The sequence below is a fragment of the Taeniopygia guttata genome, chromosome 4, assembly GCF_048771995.1.
Source record: "Taeniopygia guttata chromosome 4, bTaeGut7.mat, whole genome shotgun sequence".
Lineage (NCBI taxonomy): Eukaryota > Metazoa > Chordata > Aves > Passeriformes > Estrildidae > Taeniopygia > Taeniopygia guttata.
The window spans coordinates 22,116,303-22,137,448 of record NC_133028.1 but is presented as its reverse complement, the minus strand read 5'-3'; the positions used below and the strand labels follow the sequence as shown (position 1 = coordinate 22,137,448).

Below are 21,146 nucleotides of genomic sequence, written 5' to 3'. Positions count from 1 at the left end.
TAAACCAAGTAAGTTTGCTTACTCTTTATACTCTTATACGTTATACTCTTTTTTGGGAACTTAAAAGACTATCTCATTTTAATTAGATCTTCTTTGAAACAGGTGGAATCGTTACTAAATTCACATTTATGCTAAAATTTCAGAGTGGCGTACTTCGTGGAGTACCTAAAGCATTCCTTTTGACCTACACTTTCTGAAGTGAAAAGTTTCTGATGAAAACTGAACGTTATAGCTTGAGCTCAGTGTGGCTGCAGCTGCATTGGCTTTTCACACCAAGTAAATGGCATTTGTCTGTAAGCTCTGTTAGGCTTTAGCCTTAACACTACAGCACCAAATTGCTTTATTTAACTTGCAGATAGAAGAGCAGTGAATGCGTTAATGGTGCTCATCAATATCTTCAGTCAAGTGTTGAATTTTATGTTATCTGCAACTATATGTTGTACAGAGGGATTTTCCCAACATATATAAATACCTGAAGGGAGGATGCAAAGGGGCTGGAGACAGGCTCTTTTCAGTAGTGCTCATGACAGGACAAGAGGCACAAACCAAAACAGAGGAGGTTCCTGGTGAACATTTGGAAATACTTTTTCACTGTGACAGTGACTGAGCACTTAAGGAGGTTTTGGAGTCTTCATCCTTGGAAATATGTAAAAGCCATCTGGTTTTTGGGCAGGTGGGTCTTGAGCAGGGAAGTTTGACCAAATGACCTCCAGAGGTCTTCTCCAACCTCAACCATTCTGTGACTCTGAGATGTTGACACATTCTGTAATACATGAGATGTTCTATGTTCTGGCAAGGAACCTAAATTTTTCATTGCTGACTTCTGCAGGCTGTAGAAAAATTTGTGAAATGCTAACTTATGTAGGAATGTGCCCCCAGTTGACGGAGTAAACAAGTTACCCTTTGTCTCCTTAAAAAGGACAAAAGCCTGGAAGTTTCTCTCATCAATTTGGTTAAACGATACCTCATAGAACCTTGGAGACTTCACCTCAAACTTAAGGATTGCTAATTGGACAGGAGCCAAAAAGTCTCACCTAAGCAATTCACGAGAAAATAAGAGAACAAAAGAAGTAAATTGCTTTTGTGAAGTGTTTTAGCGGCAGCAAGAACCTCTTGCCCTGGCTCGGTTTTTCTCTGTAAAGAGCTTTTTTATTTTGCCTTTTATTAAAATTTTTTGTTTCCAACACTGTCATAGGAGCCATCCTGCTACCACCTGAGGGAGCTGAGCTATCAAGGGTATAATGTTTGCCTATGAGAGCTTGTAAGACCTGGCTCAAATAGATAAAACATTAGCTAACAGCAAGTGAGATCACAATTAGGGATATTTTCTTGTTGTGTGTACAGATATTACATTTAAACTCTTCTACCAAATTCCCCCATTTTCAGTATGCTTTTAGTGCATGATCATTTCCATCTGCAGTCAGCTGGGACATAACAATTGCTATGGGACTATGGGACTAACAATTGCTAAAGGGACTAAGGATTATAGAATATTGCTGATGACAAGTTAAAGTTAGCTTTAGGTTCTCAGAGCTTAGAGTACATACTTGTCTTAGCTTCATTACTTTAAACAGTCTGAAAATTTAAAGGTATTTTACTAGTTTTCACTTTCATCACTAGCTTGAAATACTAGTAGGGGGAAGGAGAGAAAAAAAGCTTTGATTCTATAGCACAGATTGACTGGGAAACAGTGGTGTACATTGCACATTTCAAAAAGCACATATAGCCCTCAGAAGAGGATGTTGTCTTAAATAAAGCACTGCTCTTGTAACCCGATGAGAGGGGAGGGGGAAGCAGGGGAAGAAAAGGAAGGATGTGGTGGTTATTCATGGCTTGAATTTTAGCATTTGTTCTCCACTTTTGCTGTCTACCAGCAAACCCAAGGATGTGTCAGATTATTTTATGTTTCCTTTTTGAATTTTTTTCTCCATTGTTTATTGGAAGTTTCTTGTTCACAACTGAAAGTCTTTTATAATTTCCACTGTTTGGCATATACTCCTGATCTCTGGTAGTCAGGCAAATTTTAGATCCTGTGGCAGCAGAACTACTAAAACATGCTTTTTCTGTCTTGTTCTAGACTGCATTCAGTTTCTAGGTTCAAGGATAAATTAACTTATGTTTGTTCAACACATAGGACAAAGTCAGAGCTAACGTCAGTTCTTTTCAATTATATTTTGGACTCCTGCCCTTCTCTTAAATCTTCTCTTTTGGTAAAGACCAAAATGATAAGCTGAAGTGAAAAATAAAATTAGTCTGACTAATTAATCATGATCATGAAGTCACCCCTTGTGCAAATGATTCAAATTATGCTGTGACAAAAAAGAAACATTTGATGTTATGGTTTAATGGAATTCAAGAGTAATATGCACAGTTTATTTTGACCCAAAATAATACTCACTTCTTTCCTTTATGAAAGAAGTGAGTAGGATGCATTATTTTTATATACGTCTTTCAGTTTGGTTATGATTAAACTTTATTCCCTCCCTAGGTAATTTTCTTGATATCTGGGCAGAATTACCAGGCCTACAATTGACTTGAGCAACACTGTGCTGTCTGTTACAGAAATGGGGTTGAGAGGGATTCTGACAGTTCTCTTACCCTATGTAAAGGAAAGCTTTCCTTAACCAGGATTAGTTAACCAGAGTAAAAGTAAAAAAATCAAAACTGGTTAAAGCATAAATATACTGGATAGATATTTGCCTTAACAACAATAAGTTATGAGGATTTTCATAACTTGTTAAGAAAACATAACAAGTTTCCCAAAAATGTTAAGCTTCTAAATCCAACTTTGGACTTCTAAGTAAGCTGTTTCTCAAAAGTGCTGAACCTGCAGCAGTTCCCATTGAGTGCTCAGGCTTGTAAATGCATGGCTGAGAGGCACAATGGCAATATCAAAGGGGAAAGGCGGTTGCTTCAAAAAAACTGGCACACTGTGCTTTTATAATATACAGCTGCACTCCACAGTTTACACCACTGAAGTTGAAATATTTGTTTTACAGACAGCAAAACTGAGCTCACATACAAAAGATTTATCTGATGTCCTATTGATGAAGGAAATAGTATCTAAAATTTGGAAAGTTAGTAGAGGCATTTCCATTAGAAAGCTGCTCTAAGAAGGTAACGCTAAATGCCATACCTTGTTTTTCCTGAATAAATAAAAGAACCTGCAATGAAGGAGCTGACTTTAAAGATGTAGCACCTTATTAATGCAGATAATTTACTCTTGGCAGAGGAGATAAGCATATACTACTGAAACCATATAAGAACTAAATGAAAGGCTATACTGAGAAATTTGTACAGTAGATCTTAAAATAGCCTCAAACAATTTGGACATTGCACTACAGTACGATTTTTAAACAGCTTCATTTTTAATCTCCACAAAGTTTTAATTAAAATGAAGCAGAATAATTAAAACGCCCCAAACGCTCAGTTCAGGGTTCATGCGATGATTTAATGGGCACAGGCTGCCCTCTCGCGGTCACAGCACGAAGAACTACCGAGGGCGTCCGCTGCTCTAAGTTGAGCTGGAGCTGCGTCCACGGGTCCCGCCTTACAAAGAATTCCCCACGTTTCTGCCAGATAATAATTGTTTGATAATGTAGTGCAAGTATTCCTGTAATTTGAGGCAGAACCTTCCTCTCCTTGTCTTTAGATTTAGACAATTGAAAACGACTGTCAGTGAATTAAAAATATCTACACTCTTTCTTATACTACCTCAATATTCATATTTCCAGAGTGTTCCAGTATCAAGAAATGAAAAGAAATACTGACAACATAATAACATTCTATATTTGGAATATTTACAGTTAAAGAAATTTAATCAGACAGAACGACATTAACCTACAAAAGTCAGAAAATGGAAAAAGAGGTGAGGACTGAATGACACAAAATCCCAGATGTCAGTAGGGCAGTTATCCACAGAATGATTTACTATCCATGGGTTTCCTGTTAAGCATCCACTGGAAATTTACAGCCCTCAGAAGACAGAAACAAACAGCAATATAAGCTTTATTTCTCTGTAAAACAGGGGAGGGGTAACTCAGCAATGCACAGAGTAGCAGAAGGAATCCCTCTTCCCACCATGTCCACCATTCTAAACTGACCTGAAAATACTACTATCTCTTACTTGGAAAGACTTGTAAGCAGCAATCTGTGTGACAGACAAGGATCACATGCCAATGTTTCCCCAGATGATTAACTCACAGTGACTATATTGGAACTGGTAACATTTGCAGCTGTCAAAATAGGTCTCTGTTCCTATTTTAAGGTACAGAGCTCCTTGCCCTGCAATGCTCAGCTGAAGTGATCTAGATACCCAGCCTTATTTATGTGCTGCCTAACTCCAGAAGCAGTTGTGGACTTTCTGACTAGAAAGTAGATCAGTTAGATGTCCTCTAAAAGAGTCATAGCTTTGGCTGACCCTTTCAAAAGCCACAAAGCTAAACCAGTTAGGGATTCAATGAAGAGACAAGCATGCAATCAGCATGTCCCCACCTTTGCTGAAGCAGAATATTGTGCTTCAGAAAGCCCCTGATTTCACTCAATCACTCCCACTTTTTTTCTCATGTTTTTATCCATTCTCATGTGTCCCCTCAAACACACTGTAATGTTGTTTTCACACCAGCTTTAGCAGTGATGACACTGATAGTGTGCCAGTTTACCAGCTCTTACTCCCCTTCCTATTCTGTGTGTTCTCACCACATCTCTGTTTTTTTCCAGCCCTATCATGGGACCCACATCATCAGTAACATTTATTGGTATAATTTGTCTCCTAAGATCAAACTGTTATTCAGACTACTGCTTATTCTTCTGATGCTTTTCAATTATAAACTGCACGAAAGGCAGAGTAAAAAGCTACACTGTGTTTAACCACAATGTGAATCTGTGGCACATGCTAAACCACTAACATCAACTGATACAGCAGTTACTCTGGGGTGTCCAAGGGGCTGCTCCTCCTCCTGCATCCTTCTGCCAGCCATTCTGGCAGAAAGGCAGAAGGAACACTAAGTGTAGAGGCTCTTAGTATGTGATGATTTTTTTCTCTCAATGGAACTTTCAATACTATTTGAGTTGGATTTGTGTTTTGAAAAAGGGTATTTCAAAGGGGAGGAAGATCCTCTCGTCAGCGTTCCTTGCAGTATAGGATTAAGGGAAGCATCTGAACTTATACAGCAGCACTGTTTTGATCTGGGTTGCACTTTGTTGTTAGAGTGGTGCAAGAACAAACACCACTGAAAAAAAAATCTTTTCATTTTTTTCAGTCAAAGTATTTTGAACTCAAGGAATGTTAAAATATTCAGCAAGACCTTACCTTTATCAGAGGACCTCAATAGTTGAGACAAGGTTACATTTTACAAACATCAGGTGGAATTCCTGATTATGGAATCCTATTTGTGCTATCATACGAGAAGCAAATATTTGGAGATACAAAGCCTTTTGTTGACTTAACACTCCGGAGTGATGCCATGGAATAATTTAGGGTGTTTACTTTAGGAGGCTCAATAAAGGTCAAATGAATCTTTGGGAAAAAAAATCTCTTGTACAGTAACACTGCCTATATAGTCCTTGTGAAGATTGAATAATCTTTTCACCTAACATAATTCTAGTTGAAAATATATGTCTATATTATACATTATCCATATGATAGAGATATATAATCATATAGATACTATAGAGAGAGAGATGTATTATCTCAATCCAGGCTCTAATGTAAGTTTAGGCAATGACTCTCTTGTGGAAGTCTGGGTTACACACTGCTCCTGGAATAATTATTAAGGTCATGATTATTGCAGGTTAGTGTTTGGTGTACATAGTGAGTCATACAAAAAATATCCTTCATAAGCTTGTCCTCATCTTAATGTATTAATATTATCTGCATTATTCTGAGATGATGCTTTGCAAACCTAGGCTGTTTATAATGCAATTCTCTTTGCACATTTTCATTCCTGCCCCCATTTCCATTAAAAATTACTCTGGCAGGAAGAAACAGATTTTTTATATCCTATATATATATTGGGTTTTTCCTGAAAATATAAAGCAAAAATATTTTATAGGAGACATTTAACCTAGCACAAAGTTAAACATTTTATTTGAAACTATTAGTAAGGAAAAATGAATGACAAGCTACAAAGGAGTTTCTAGCTTTCCAAGTTGTCCAGCATTTGCTACATTCTCCCAGAATACTGAAACTACATATTCTGGCAATGTGTTAAATCATCAAGCTATGTAATGTTTTGAGACTTAGACACTGTAGTATTAAAATTTTTAAAATAATCATTGTTGTAGCAGAAAAAAAAAGATGATTACTCTGTATCCTTGTGATTAGGACACAAGGTACTGCTGACGATAGTTTCTGCTGCTTTAAAAATGTGTCTGGTTGTACAGAGCAGGACAGAATCCACAGCTGAGAAACAGCAGAAATGCTCAGCTTTCACAACCCTTTGATTAAGACTCTGTTTAGTAAAGCAGAAGGTACGGGTTTATTTCTTTTTAGTTCCAAAAGGAAATCAATCAACTTGTGAATATCTGAAAAGAAGGCTAACACTGGGCTTTTTGATTAAAACCTGCCTCCTCCCTCTGCAAACATAGGAGCCTGTTCCCATCTCCTGCAGGATGTTTATTCTGTTATTGTACTGCAACAAGTTTGACTGCATTTAATATACAGTTTGGGAATATCTGAAATAATATATTTTAATTAATTTACTATTTACTTTTCCCTTCCCCTTCCATCACCCTAGGCAGGAAAACCTAACTTGCTAAGACTTGATATATATGGGCACATACTAACCAAAAAAATTGTTCATCTACAAGATTACTTTAACATTAATTAAATTATAACACACACCTATTAAAATCCTGTAAAAGATATTTGTCTCAAATCCTACAGCAAAGGTAGTTGATAGAGCAGGTCGCCAGGACAATTACCAGACCATGTGCTCCACACAAACCATGGAAAATCAGCAGCTCCTTTATCTCCTATTGTTTGGGAATACAACCTGCTTGTTTATTTTTTGAAAAAGCACACTATCTTCTGGTAACAAAATTACTGTTTAAGTGCAGTTTGTATCAAAGCTAACTATGGCAATTTTTGAAAGGATGGCACTAGCTATAGGTGATCTCTAAAACAGTATTAATTTAACTTGGGCAGAACCAGATTTGTGAGAGATGTTCAGTGAGAAATGCCAGGATTTTTTCTTGTTGCCAGAAGATCCTCTTCAAAAAAAAAAAAAAAAACAAACCAAAAAAACCCAAAAAAAACCCCACCAAAGTGTGAAGAGTCCATTTTGCTTGTGGAGCCTTATCCTTCTCCCCAAAGTGACTCTCATCATTCCTGTTGGCCTTTGGCACTACTTGTTTCCTGATTATAGTTTTTTCTATCCTCAGTGAAAACTCAATATAAAGTAAACAAAATAGAAGATTAATCTATAGATCCTACGTTCCTTGGAAAACTGTGACCTCACAGAATTATATATTGTAACTTTTTAAAGCTGTCACAAACACTGACTGTTAATGAACTGTTAAAGCAAAAATTACTCTGATTTAATCATACTACAAATCTCAGTTTTGTCCTTAAATGAAAAAGAAAAATCTGTCCAAATCTTGTAAATTCTCACTATCAGAGCATATTATTTCCTGACCAGATTTAAGAAGCTTCTCCTTCTACTGACTTTTCCCTAAACTCTCATCCACCGTCCTCTCCTCCTCCCCTCTATCCCTTGATTCCCTCTCAGGCTTCAAAATGGAATCAACTCCTCAATCAACTGTGCTTCAGATCCACATTCTCAGGTAGTTTATCCAATGTGCATGAGAAATCAGCACAATTTCAGATAGTGAATTAATGATTTCAATTCTTGTCAATAAGTTATTTTCTGTCAGAGACAAAGTGCAAGATGCTACCTTGGTATGAAGATTACTGTACCATCAGGCTCAGAGAAGGCAAGATAAGAAGCAGCAGAAATGATAACATTATTTTAGGAAATCCCCAAATAGTACTTATCATGTTACATTTAATAAGCATCCATATAGCCATGTCCACTTTATATCTTTCTGGATTCAAGCTTTTATATTTTTCTACATATATTTGTGTACAATTGCTTTTAACTATTCTCTGTCTCTAACAATTGGTGACCTGACCTACCAGGGATTATACATATAAATAGAAACACTGTTGTGAAAACAGTAAACTGGAATTCAAATTAAATCTTTTCCCTCTCCCTACAGCTTTTCAGTCATTTTGTGGCTTCTTATCTAGAGAGTTTCATATCAAAAACAGTGGAAATAAACAGGACCAACAAGATTTGAGGTTTATCTCGATAGATCTGTTTTTCACTGAGTTTTTAACCAAACTCCTTGCATGCAAACTTGGTGAGTCATATTTGCCTAAAGCAGAGTGTGCTTCTGAAATCTTGGAGGAAATAAAAGCTGTCCTTACTAAGACTTTAAATTGTAATTTAGTGATTATGTACTTGGCTCTGGGCTTTTACCCATATTATGTACTCTTAAGGAGATTAAACCTTGTAGGTAAGAGTTCAGTCAACCAACATGAGCAGTTTAATCATATCAGGTTAACAGATCACTTTCCTGACCTTCATTCTCTGCAAATGAACGAGGAACTGTTACTGCAGTAGTGTTTTATTTTACTGTAATAGTTTCAGCCTCAGTATTATTTTCAAGGAATGTGTTATTCCACCTGCACAGCCAGCATGCTCAAATTAAAGCAAGGCTTTTTATGAGTAAGTAAGCCTCCAATCTAATAACTGAAGCATTTAAGTCCTCTGCTAGAGGTCTCTTGGAGGTCTACACCTTTTTTTTTTCCCAGTTCAGTAGTTTCCTAGAAATAGATTCTAAATTTTCTGTAGACTATTACTTATGAGTGATGAAGAACTAGAAAGTAGCTTCTGAACTGAGGATTGAGAAAGTGCCTAGCCACTAAGTGTAAATGCTGCTGACAGACTAGGATCGTAAATCTTGAGATGGGAAGGCTGAACAGATGTATTTATGCCATATCTCCCTGCTAGTTTACTGTCATTGCATTCTCCTAGTTTGATATCTTTTATGAATACAGTCTTCAGCAGGTTATTTAATAAATATTAATTTTAATAAATAACCTGCTGAAGATGTGGCATAATCTGCATAAATTATTGCTATTTGGCTACCTTTATCACTCTTATGTCAGATCCACTATGGAAAAATAATCAAAACGCAATTGGTTTAACATTAGCATTTTATGCATTAAAAAACACCTCCCAGACAAACAGCTCCATGAGAGAGCAAAAGCAGTAAAAAGCTAATTTTTAAAGAGTCCACGGTAAGCATATTTGCCATGATTAATCACTTCTTGTAATGATTTAACTCTATCTCTCATATGGTGCTAGAGACAGCTGGAGATAGAGGACTTCTTCATAATGTTTGATCTACAAAAAAGCACAAAAAGGCTGCCAAGAAGTCAATTTTTAGTGAAGATCAAATCTTTGTTGCATTTGGATAGAGTCACTCCAAAATTACTACATGGAAACTTAATTAATATTTATATTTTACAAGATACTTTGTTGCTCTCCTTTTCAAATAAATTTACTATATTCTTGTAGGATAAACAGTTTGTTATTGATGATCAAATTTCAGAAGCTAAGGAGATTTACTTAAAATTTTATCTGAAGTTTTGAGCATTAAAAATAATTTAACTTGAAATTCAACTTTCAATTATTCTGTTTTCCTTACTAGGAACTGGGATAGAGAAGAGGAGGAAAATAAGTATCTTCAAACTGGCTAGATAAAATAAATCAACAACAAATCAATTTGGTTAATTAGAATATCCAAGATTTTTAATTTGTACTGATCTTTTTACTAGCTCTGGGAAGTGGAAAACATTTGTATTGCAACACACACTGCCAGTCTGCCCTGGGCAGAAGATGGGGAGTGACTCCACTCAGAAGTATTTTCTGCCCTGCTTTACACAGCCATGCAAAGTCACTGAAGAACCAAGAAATGATTCCAGGTTTCCACACATCTCCATGCACCCCTCCTGCTTCCCTCTTAGCTGAAATACAAAAGCAATCTTTCCCAGTTACTTTCTTACTTCCATTTATGAAAGTTGCCAAAATTATTAGAGTTGAATCAAAATATTAATAGAATACTTCCAAATTTCCTTTTGTACATTTTGTACACTTTTTGTACACTTAGTGCTTTAGGCATGCAGAGTTGTGAATGTACTCTTCGTAATAAGGTCCCTAATGAAGCTAATCACTTCATGCTTTGTCACTGCACACAATACTACTGAGCTTTCTTCAGTTTTCTAGCCCCACTACTATTGTCGATTTCCTCAGTGAGTCTCCAGCTATAAAAAATTCAAACTCCATCAGATTAATTCATAATAATGTATGAATGGGGAATAGGAATCTGTGCATCTTGATTTCATTATTGTAGACTTTTGCTTCACTTTAAATTTACTTAAGCATCACAATATAAAATATTAATATAGTATTTACATGCTAATTTTACTTGCTAACTATTATGTGATGAATTCCTTAACAAAAGTGCCAGCATAAAACCCAGGAAAAAGATATCATCTGCAGGGACTCAATCTACTTTGTGCTACTTCAGTTTCAGCCTCTACCCCACCCCAAGCAAGCCACTGTGTACATTGTTTATTCATTATATGGTTCTCCACAAAACCACTAATCTTCTTTCACAACTCCTTTCAGCCTAGGATGGAGTTGTTTTTTTGTGATCCCCCTGTCAAACTCAGAAGCTGTCAAGATCCTCTCTCTCATCTATGTTCCAAAGAACTGATCTAATAACATGGAACTCCTTATATTCCACTAAAGCCCAAAGCTGTTGATTAATCTAGGAAGAACCTGAGCTTCCTAAGAGCCATAGCATAAAGTCTCCTAAGGCATTTGAAGACATGTTTGGTTTGAAGCCTAGCACCAAGTTAATGGCATATCATGCCTAAACCTGGTTAGCATCCAGAATATCAACATTCTTCTTCAGTCCCCTGAGGAAAGCTCTGACTACCAGGCACTCCTGGGGAGCACCTATTGAGTACCATCAGGAACTGGCATCTCAGGAGACGTAATGGCAACCACAACATGGTTTAAGCTAAGCATGGCTAAGCGTAGTTAAAGCTTTAAGAATTAAAGCTAATTTCCCCACTTCCCTCTTTATATCCTACAACAACTGCTATAAGGTTAAGGACTGGCATCCTGGAGGGGTGTGCTAAGCTCCAATTCTGGTTTCCAAGAGTTTTTTTCCAATCCACATACAAATGACTGTAAAGTATTGGCTCTGTCCTCTCTTCTCTGGCAATTAGAACCAAGTCCATTTTTTTAATTCTCTCTGAACCAGAGAAACAGATTTTATCCTCATCAGTGGAACTCATTACAAACAAAGGGAAGACAGTCCTTCCCAAACCAAAAATCTAGTGCTTAAACTATTTCCCTGTAAGATGTCAGCCACCTGACTCCTGACCTTGCAAATGTACAGATAAAATTGAAACTGAATTCCTGCTTACAAAGACCTGTGGGTAACATAATCAGTAACAAAACTGATTACTTCATTAGAAGTGTTATGAAAAATACAAGGAGATAAAGAGAGTAAACGGGAGAGATTTCTTCTAGAAATATACTACCCTTATAGCTTAGTTCCTCTACTGATATTTTCTCAACCTGAAGGCTGAAATATTGTAAAACTGGGCAATTTTTCGAGTATAAAATTCAGAATCCTAATGAAGAACTGTATCTTCTTTACATCTTTGTTAGGTTTAGGGATTTATTTTTCTCTGTAAGAATCATGGAATCACAGAATAGCTTGGGCTGGAAGGGACCTTAATAGTTCCAACTCCCTGCCATGGGCAGGGAACACACACCTTCCACCAGACCAGGTTGCCCATTAACAACACCTTTCAAAAATGCTTTTACTTTCATCATCAGAAACAGCAGCTTGCGGGGAAAAGTGGAAAGCACTAATTAGGAATCTAGCTTTTATATCCTTTGCTGGGAGCGTTCCTTACTACTTTTCCATCACTAATGGCTTGATAATATAGCTACTTTGAGTCAGAAATACCAAGTGTTTCCAAGTGTTGGGGTTTAATTCCACTATGCAGCTAAGCACCACAGCCAAACATGGAACACCAAGGTGGGTTGTATTGTCTGGGTCTAGGAATTTTTACTTTCAACACATCATTTTCCATAAACAAATACACAAGCTATAAAGTAACCATCAGGTAAGTTACCACTCCCAAGGAGTACTTCTTTGATGTGTATACATGTTTTAAATACTGTTAACATTTGGATGCAACTTTTGAAAACATTTTGGAAGTATTTTTGCCTTGAATATATAGATAATACATACCAAAATGCTTGTGGAAAGGATGCTTAGAAAACAGAGACAGCATTAGCTGTGATTCTAGCAATAAAACTGAACAATTAAGTTATGTGGGTTATGTATAATTTGATTTTCAAAGGGAATTTCAATTATTCATGTTTTACTAGCACTACCATTGATTAGTTTTACACCGAGGTATTTGTGCATACTTGAAATAGATGGATTTTAATATGTAATTACATATACATATAATTAATTGTGAAATTAGCATCCTGCTAGTTCAGTATAAAGTATCTCATTAAGTCACATAAAAGGGTTGATGACATGAGATTTCCAGTGTTACTTTCTTTGTTGTGATGTTTAAGACCACACTACTTAAGATGTGCAAACAATGGTTCCTGTCTTCTACTTACTTCTGCCAATGTTTATTATTTCTGTAACTTTTACAAATGAGGACAATTAGTTGTCTGGTTTGTTCAGGCATTATTACCAATAAAAATGAATTCCTCAAAAGGTCTTCCAATAAAGAAATTCAACACTGGAACTTAGTCTGAAGTTTCAAGACTTAGTAGTGGGTAGAGCCAAATATTACTTAAACAAAATTTCTTGACTACTTTGCAATAGAAAAACTGCTTGCATATTTCCCAACTGATTGCATTTTCCAGTAATAGGAACAAACCAAATATGCATTCTAGAAATCATGACGAATAAGTGACATAGATTGGGCCAATTAAACCTCATTGAAAATTAGTTTTGAGACTGTCAAGGAAACTTAGTGATGTTTTGAGTGAGATTTATTATTTTTCATAAAAGCTGACAGATGGTTTCACAGATCTTCTAGTGGCAAAGCTAATTTGATAACTTCCCCATGCCCAAGGGTGTTTGTCCCAGCGGATGAAGAAGGGCAGGAAGCTACTGCCTCAGAAACTGTGCCAATTCCCTGCTTGTAAAACCAGATTAGTTCCCTAATCTTAAAAGGAAAAAATAAAAGAAAAAGCACTGTCTTTCTTTCTGAAGTCAGAGGGAGATTGAGTTAAACCCTACCTCTGGTGAGCTTGTTTCGTGTAGGCAGACATGGGTCAGTAATCCTGCTGCATTTTGCCATTTCCTTTCTGCTGGGATCTGCAGTGCTGCACTTTGCCCAAAAGAGAAGGAATATTTTATATCTCTCCAAGTCTGTCATTTTTGTGACACTGAGAGCAGCTGACAGAGAACCACACCCTCAAACAAAAGTAAATAAAAGTGTAAGAGATGGAGCAGAGGCAACTGAGGTAAGCACAGTACTTTCTGTAGAAAACCTAAGAGGAAGAAATAATTGTTTTTAAAAGTGCAAAGAACCCTGTGTCCTGCTTCTTGACTGCCTATTGTGTTGAAAAGGACAGCTCTGCTAGCTCCTCATTAGTTTAGCTAATAAACAGATAAGTCTTGCACTAAGTAGTAAGAAAATCTGAGTTTTCATGGTTTTGGTTGTCTACTTGACTGAGAAGAGGTATTTCCAACTATAAACATCTCACATACTGAATCACCCTAATCTTTTAATACTTCTATCTCCAAAAAAACAATAATTGCATAAAAAATAGTAACTACAGTTAGTGCCATGAATAGAGCTGACAGTCAAGCACAGAGGAAAAGGGTTAAAACTCATTATTTCCAGAGCACTTCTGTCTATTGCGGAAATGGTACTTATGTACTATTTTTGAGAACATAATTGTGGCAAGCACATTTCTCACCCTCTCAGGATATTTCATAGAGGTACACAGAGAGAAATGAAAGAGAAAACAATTTCTGTTTCTGCTTCTTGTTTTTCCTATGTGGAATGTGTTTGGAGAATTGTTTACCTGGACTGAGTGCTTGATTGGATTCTGGTGATGATTGTTTGAGCCTGATGGCCAATCTAATCCACCTGTGTCTGGACTTCGGCGAGAGGGTCACGAGTTGTGAGAGAGTTAGAGAAAGTTGTATGCAGTTTTAGTATCCTCCTTTTATATATTATGTTATTGTATTTTAGCATAGTTATAATAAAGAAATAATTCAGCCTTCTGAATTGAGTCAGACATCATCATTTCTTCCCATTGGGTTCGCCTGCATTTACAATACATAATTTTCTGCATATTTTTTTTACTAGAAAAGGAGACTGGGAAGTAGTGAGAGGAGGTATCAGGGTGATTGTCCCAAACAGGAAGCTGCCAGTCTGGTATTCTGAATCTACCCGTGGATGGGTCTAGTTAGGGGTTGATAAGGGTATTTCTGTGCACAATGTTGATACCAGATGAAAAAACCCATTCAAAAATCTGTCTTTATAATTATTGCAATATTGTATCTTAAATGAGTGGAGTTTACCTTAGGTATTCAAAATCAGTAATAGCAAGTCAATAAATTATTTAGGTTAGAATAATTTAGAGTATTCCATTTGGAAGTACTGGGAAGCCAAAGTTGCCTCTGCCTTGCTACAAGAATAAGTCTTTAGTTTCATGCCATGCCAGTAGGAAAGTCCAGCTGTAGCTGCTGAAATACAAAGTGGGCCAAGCTCTAATCATGTGAGTTAGTCTACCAGAGTATAAAACCAAACTCAAGTTTAGCAGTGAAGATTTATGGAATAAAGCATGAATTTCAGGCCTAGTGCATGGGAAGAGGTAGCAGATTGAGTGGAAGCAATGCCCTCACATGCTAAGGGACAGTGAATCCAGGGCCACATTTAGTTTCTGAATGCTAGTGTGTCCTGGTGATAATGCTGCCGTGGTGGCAGCGACTTCACAAGTCCCTGTGGCTCCTCGGGGCAGGTGCACTGCGCTGCCCTTACAGGAAGAATCTTCCACGCAGGAACAGGCTCCATGCTGGTGCGGCTCAATTGCTCCAGACGCTGCCAGCTTAACGAGACGGCCCCTGAGGCAGCAGTGACAGAGAAACTTTCCCTGGCCACAGCTGAAACCCATTGGAAGACACACCCAAACCTGCCTGGGGGAAAGGCTCCCCCGAGGGCAGCTCCATGAGGGTGGCCCTGCACCTCAGGCACTCGGGAGCCCTTGTGGCACACGATCAGTGCCATGCAAACGCGTCAAGGAGTCACTCGGGCCCTTCAGGACACGATGCCCCGCGCCCATCTGGCCCCCTCGCCGCACCCCAGCGTTGCGGTTGCCGGGCTCAGGAAATCACGTCTGGGAGCTGTAATACTAAACTCATGTGTGGGGTGCCTTCGGGTAAGCCCCACGGGAGCGTACAACAAGCGCCTTGGAGCCCCGGTAAAACTGAGCAGCAGCAGCCCAACCGCCCGCTCCCACAGCAGCCCCAGCAGGGCGGGTGCTGCGGGGCGGCACCGCCCCGGGCCGGCGGCCCCGCGCAGGCGCCGTGCGGGCAGGGCGCGTACTGCCGCCGCTGGGCCGGGCCGGGCAGGGCGGCAGCGGCCCCGCAGCGCGGGCAAGGCATCGAGAAAGGCTCCGGCAGCGACCGGCGGGATGCCGCCGACTGCGCCATCGCTGGGCCTGATGGCTGACGGGCTGGGCAACAGCTCCGCTCTCGGTGGGTTGCTGCGGCCTCGGTCCTTCGCCGCGGTGGGACGCTTCAATCCGCGACCCCCTCGTTCCCCGCCGGCGGCCCTTGTACGGCTCCGCGGGCTGACCTCGCTGGGCAGCACGGCCTCTCTCGCCGCTCGGATGTCTGGGCTGAGCCTGCTGCTTCTGCCGGGGCCCGACGCGGTTTCCTCGGGGTCCGCGGCGCTCTAGTCTCCGCGGGGAACGAGGGAGGAGAGCGGCAAGGAGAGGCGCCCCGGCAGCCCGGGGGAGCGGGCTGGGAAGAGGTCGCGGCTCCGCGGTGAAGTTTCTCCCGCCTGTCAGCGCAGCGCGGCGGGGGCGCTCGGGGAGGCGCTGCTCGGGCGGGCTGCGGGTGCTTGCTGTAGCGACAGCCCGGCCTGGGGGTGTGGGATAGCATGGCCAGGAGTGGAGAGGGGAAAACAAAATTCCAACCGAAAACTATAAGGAGCTGTACGAGCTCGAGTCTGACAAGTCCTCGTAGTTGATTCACTTCAGCTGGAATCTGATGATAAGATAGAAGTGCATTAAAGCATTGTTTTATCCTCACTTGTGAGGTTAAGCTTGGCTTAGTGTTTAGGTTTTGGAAATGAAAAGTTGACTGTAACCCTTGGGAACTCTGAAGAGCCCTTGCACACATACAATCTGCAGAGGAAGTTAGTCTAAAATGACATTTTTTTATGTCTAACCACAGCTATTGTGCTACTGGTAATCTCGAAACCAAATTTGTTGCCTGTGTAGTCTGAAGTGTCCTTTTTTTTGTGTATTGTCTCTGATGCTCAAACACTTTGTTTAAAAATTGATGTTCATTTCCACTTTCAGCTTGATCAGCTGTATTACCTTTGAGTGGTATGACATAAGTAACAGTGTACCCAGCTTGTTTGAGAGTAAATTTTCAACTTAGTGGAAACAGTTAAGGTGGCCATACTTACTAGCAAGGGATAAATCCAGAAATGTTTATTGTCTTTCTGGCATTCCTTTTCTATATATAAATATTACTTGGTGCATGTAAGGTGCTTCAGGAGAGTGGAAAAAAAAAAAGTACCACTAGGCGCCCTGAAGTTCAGATTTATGTTGCCTGGTGGCTGCTATCTGAGGACCTGAGGTTTTCTATGCAAACTGTGAGGAGGATGGATATATATATATATATATATATGCTTTTTTTTTTTTTTTTGGTTAACAGATAAAAAACAGTTTGCTCTTTGGCTGTTACTTCAGGGAATTACTGCATATTTATACATGCTGTTATTACTACACAGTTTACCTACCAGTGGTATCTTGAAGAGGCTGTAAACAGATGTTTTAGTAAATGAAACGATGTGTATATGTAGGTTTATACTGACTTTTTACGAATGTTTATACTCAGGATTGCTTTATTGAACTTGAAGGCGGGTGGAGAATTCTTGGTATGCTATGTGCGTTTATAGATTTAATGAACAGCAGCAATTTAGTCAGGTGTCTAGGTGAATAGGGTTGTACTTATGCAGGCAAAAATTGGCAAGTCTAGCAAGGGAGGCAAAAGCTATGAAAGAATTTTCTTCTCACAGTTTTCTAAGTGCTTTCTGCCAACGTATCTGCAGTATCTCGAGATCACAGTATACCTCTTCCCATAAGAGATACTTTGGGTTAAAATTGATTTTTGACTCCTGTAAACTAGTGAGAATTGTTGTTAGCTTACATAAATTCATTGATACAATGTGCTTGATGACATTGATTTAGTGTTGCTCAACTTATAAATTTAACCAATGATATGCAATAGTACTAAATAGGTGATCTGTCCAGGAAGGATTTTAGTTAATTGCTTTTTAACAGCCATACTGGTGAAATGTGCTTTATTAAATGTACCGTAGCTGTTTGCAGAGTGTGTTGTATTTGAAAACTGAAGTTTGAGGAACAATTTTACAACAGAAATACAAATGTAATGCACCAGTTCTATGTTTTTTTGCCGTGGGAGCTATATGCTGCTCAAGTAGTGACCAGAGCAATTACACCATAAGCACTGCAATTTAGTACTGGTAAACAGTGAACCATAAGCTTTTTGTCTCTGTGTTAATGCAGCATTATCAACCACATACTGTGTTGCACAGTGAACAGGCTAAATCTTACTTCCCTTTAAATTTAAATTTTTCCCTTTCTCAGCAAGACAAAACTGCTCTATATACTGTTATTTTTTATTCTCATTGAATTCTAAATAATGTCAGATGCCTTCATGGTGTGGGGACTTAGACGTTTGGTCTTCCATGTTGGTTCTTCACAAGCTCTCTCTGGCTGTGAGGGAATTGCAATGCTTGCTGCAATTATTTCAGCACTCAAAATCGTTGAATCTTATATGCTTTATACAGTAATACTTCCAGCTATATATTTATATATTAGCTGTGAGTAGGACCTACCTTACATTGCAGGCATATCCATTCTGAATCCCCACCCTACCCTCGGGCTTTCACAGAAGCCAATCTAAAACTTTCTGCAATTTACTGAATGTGTTGGTAGAGTGTGTAATTCAGAAAAAATTAGCATTAGTAAAGATCTTGTCAGGGTGGAGACTTGTCTCTCAGAGTAGAAGGCTCTCTTTCCAGACCTCCTGCAAAGTTTGCCTACAGTCAGAATTTTTGTAGTGACTTTGGTGAGCCAGAGATTTTGTCTCTAATGTAAGAACTCCTAGCAGGCTCTGGCCTGAGTTAGTCTGAAAAGCTTGGTGTTTTATGGCTGTGAACACAATGTTGGGTACCATGGATGCTGTTTGGTGTCTCGGGTCATGCCTGAGACTTGCTGCCTGGATCTTACTGTTGGTGTTCACTAAGTAGGTGCATTTAGAATGAGCTTTAAGGAAAATTGGCTGATCCTTCTGCTTACTTCCTTGAGATACTGCTTTTGACAAATCTGATGAAAGCTTTGAAGTCTGTTCTTAACAGAAATTCTTAATCAGCCCTGCTTAACCTCTAAGGCAATTGGCATTGTGTTATTAGTTGTCAGTACGTTCCTTCATCATGTGGCTTCCTTTTTGTCATCTCACTTCCTGCTTATTTCACTTCTGGTTGTAGGTTCTGATTACTACACGGAAGCTAGAAGTTAAGTGGAATTCACAAATGTTGAATGTTCTTCTTCGATGATAGCTGGCTTTCCTTTGTTACTCACTTTAAGCATATTCCCCGAAGTACAATTTCCTTGAACAATAGACAAAGCAAGTGGTAGGGAATAGGTTTTCTTCAGTTAAGAGTTTTTTTTTTCTCTAGAAAATAAACTTTTTTTTAACCTCTTCTTTACTGACTTTTATAGTTTGTGTGCTCTCTTCTGTAGCTACCACCTGACTAGTAAGGCAGAGAAGTCCTAATGTTTCCTAATTATTTTTTTGTGTGTGTGTTTTGGGCAGTGGTATATTTTGTCTTGTGATTGAAATTGCTAGTAATTTCATCTGCTTAGCTTTGCAAAAGCAATTTAACTGTAGTGTCCAGAATAGATAAATGCTATTTGAATCAGATAACTCGTAAAAAGTATATTTATTTTGAAGTTGCATTAAACTCTTGGTAAATTTACTATTGGTAAAATAATTAAAGATGTGTATTAAATGAACACATGATTACCATCAGATTAAATGATTTACCTAAATTATTTCCCTGCTAAGCACCTAAATTAAGAACCTAAAAATATTTAAATTTTACTTGATAATAGAAACCACTACTGCATCTCTAATAGAATCCTGTATCTCTGATAAGTTGAAGGTACTGAATGAAAGAATACAACTGATTTAGAACTTCTTTTCTTTTGAGGAAATATCCACCACTTCTGAAATGCTAGGAGATACAAGCTGGCATTGAATTGACTTCACTAAAACTCAAGTTTTTCAAGTAAAGTTAGTTTCTTAAATTCTTGAGATTTTGGCATTTAGCGTGTACTTAGGAAATTGAGCTAATAAACAAGGAGTTTTTATTTTTATGCCTGATTTTGAAAGCATGTAATTTAACATAAAAAGTTTTACGTTAAATGATACTTAAAAGGAATGCTCTAAGTGAAGGAGAACATCCAGATGGAGCAGTCTGATCTAGTGAAGGTGTCTTAGCCAATGGTGACAGGTTGGGATTACATTGTCCTTAAAGTCCTTTCCAATCCAAATCATTCTATGATCCATGCACCTTTGATATCTGTCCTGGAGGTAGGAAGTGTGGTTAGTGTTTAATGTAGTTCAAAATATACTTCCTCTAGAGCCAGGAGAGGATGAAGCACTAAGTATCATCATCAGGTGTCTCTTGCAGGGGGAGCTGGGTTCACAGGCTGCCTGACCATTTCTCCTTGTGGCATTGCCACAGAAAGATTCAGCAAAGCTTTTAGCAGCAGTGTGTAGGTCTGTGTGGTGAATTGATAATTGAGTGATCCAGGTATGACAGAAAGTAAAAGACAAAGCACCAGAAAAGCCCCAAACAGAACCAAAACCCACCTATGCAGACAATATGCTCTCTGATTAATTTGAACCATAAGTGATGGCCCTTTTTTCTGCAGATGCATAGACTGGCCTGACTGGTGAGGAGGGGGAGAAATGCCTAAGCTGATACTGCTACTGAGGCATGTTTTCCAGCTGTGCTTAGCGTAGATATTTTAGCAAATAATGTGCCATACCATAATATTTCATTTGTGTTGTACTTAAATAGGTTATATGTATAATATTTAATTTGTTTAAATATTAATTAGCATTAAGGCCAACAATAGTTTGTATATTGTGAGATTGATATCCGTGTTTCCATGTCTAAAAGCAGGGAATATGATCCTGTAACTCCTTAAACTTCATGGACAAGAAGATAGTTAATATATATGTACTTATTTTTAGCAGATAGATTGCTCAAATAACCAAATTCTTAACATTTAAACAAACCTTTTTCAGAGACATGCCATAAAAGGTAAATGGCTTGGGCATAATGGGCAAAATCCAGAGTAACTAAATGGGATTTTTTACCAGTAGAGCAGAGAGAAGATAGCATTGTTGTTTATGAATCATTTCTCTAAATTAAACAATGCAAAAACAAGGGGAATGTGCTTAAAGTAATCAGATGGGTGTAGATCCTTCCTAGATTTAGTATAGGAGATTTAGGAAAACAGTGCATTATTTTAATGCTGAGTTGTATATTACTAATACAAGAACTAAACTGTTTTGATCTTGGTTATTAAAAAGATTTGTTTTTCAAGAATCTGAGTTGTACTTTGGGCAAAATAGGATTAAGATTAAATATTTCTAGAAATTTCTCATGTGTTTTATGAAAAGTTTGTCTATACCATGTAAAAATTGCAATTTAATGAAGCATAAAATATTTT

The 21,146-nt window shown here is 38.4% G+C and overlaps 1 protein-coding gene across 6 annotated transcripts in view; it reads left to right on the top strand.

Annotated features, from left to right (window-relative positions):
• The first annotated feature begins 15,392 nt into the window (after window positions 1-15,392).
• Window positions 15,393-21,146, top strand: part of RELL1 (RELT like 1) — a 127,788-nt gene continuing 122,034 nt past the window's right edge. For all 6 annotated transcript variants that reach the window (XR_012055565.1, XR_012055564.1, XR_012055563.1 and 3 more), the window contains exon 1: window positions 15,393-15,837. Coding sequence is in view for 1 of the 6 variants with exons in the window: in XM_072928062.1 (XP_072784163.1) it covers window positions 15,408-15,837 (430 nt within the window). In the remaining 5 variants the exon portion in view is untranslated. The remainder of the gene's footprint in view (window positions 15,838-21,146) is intronic.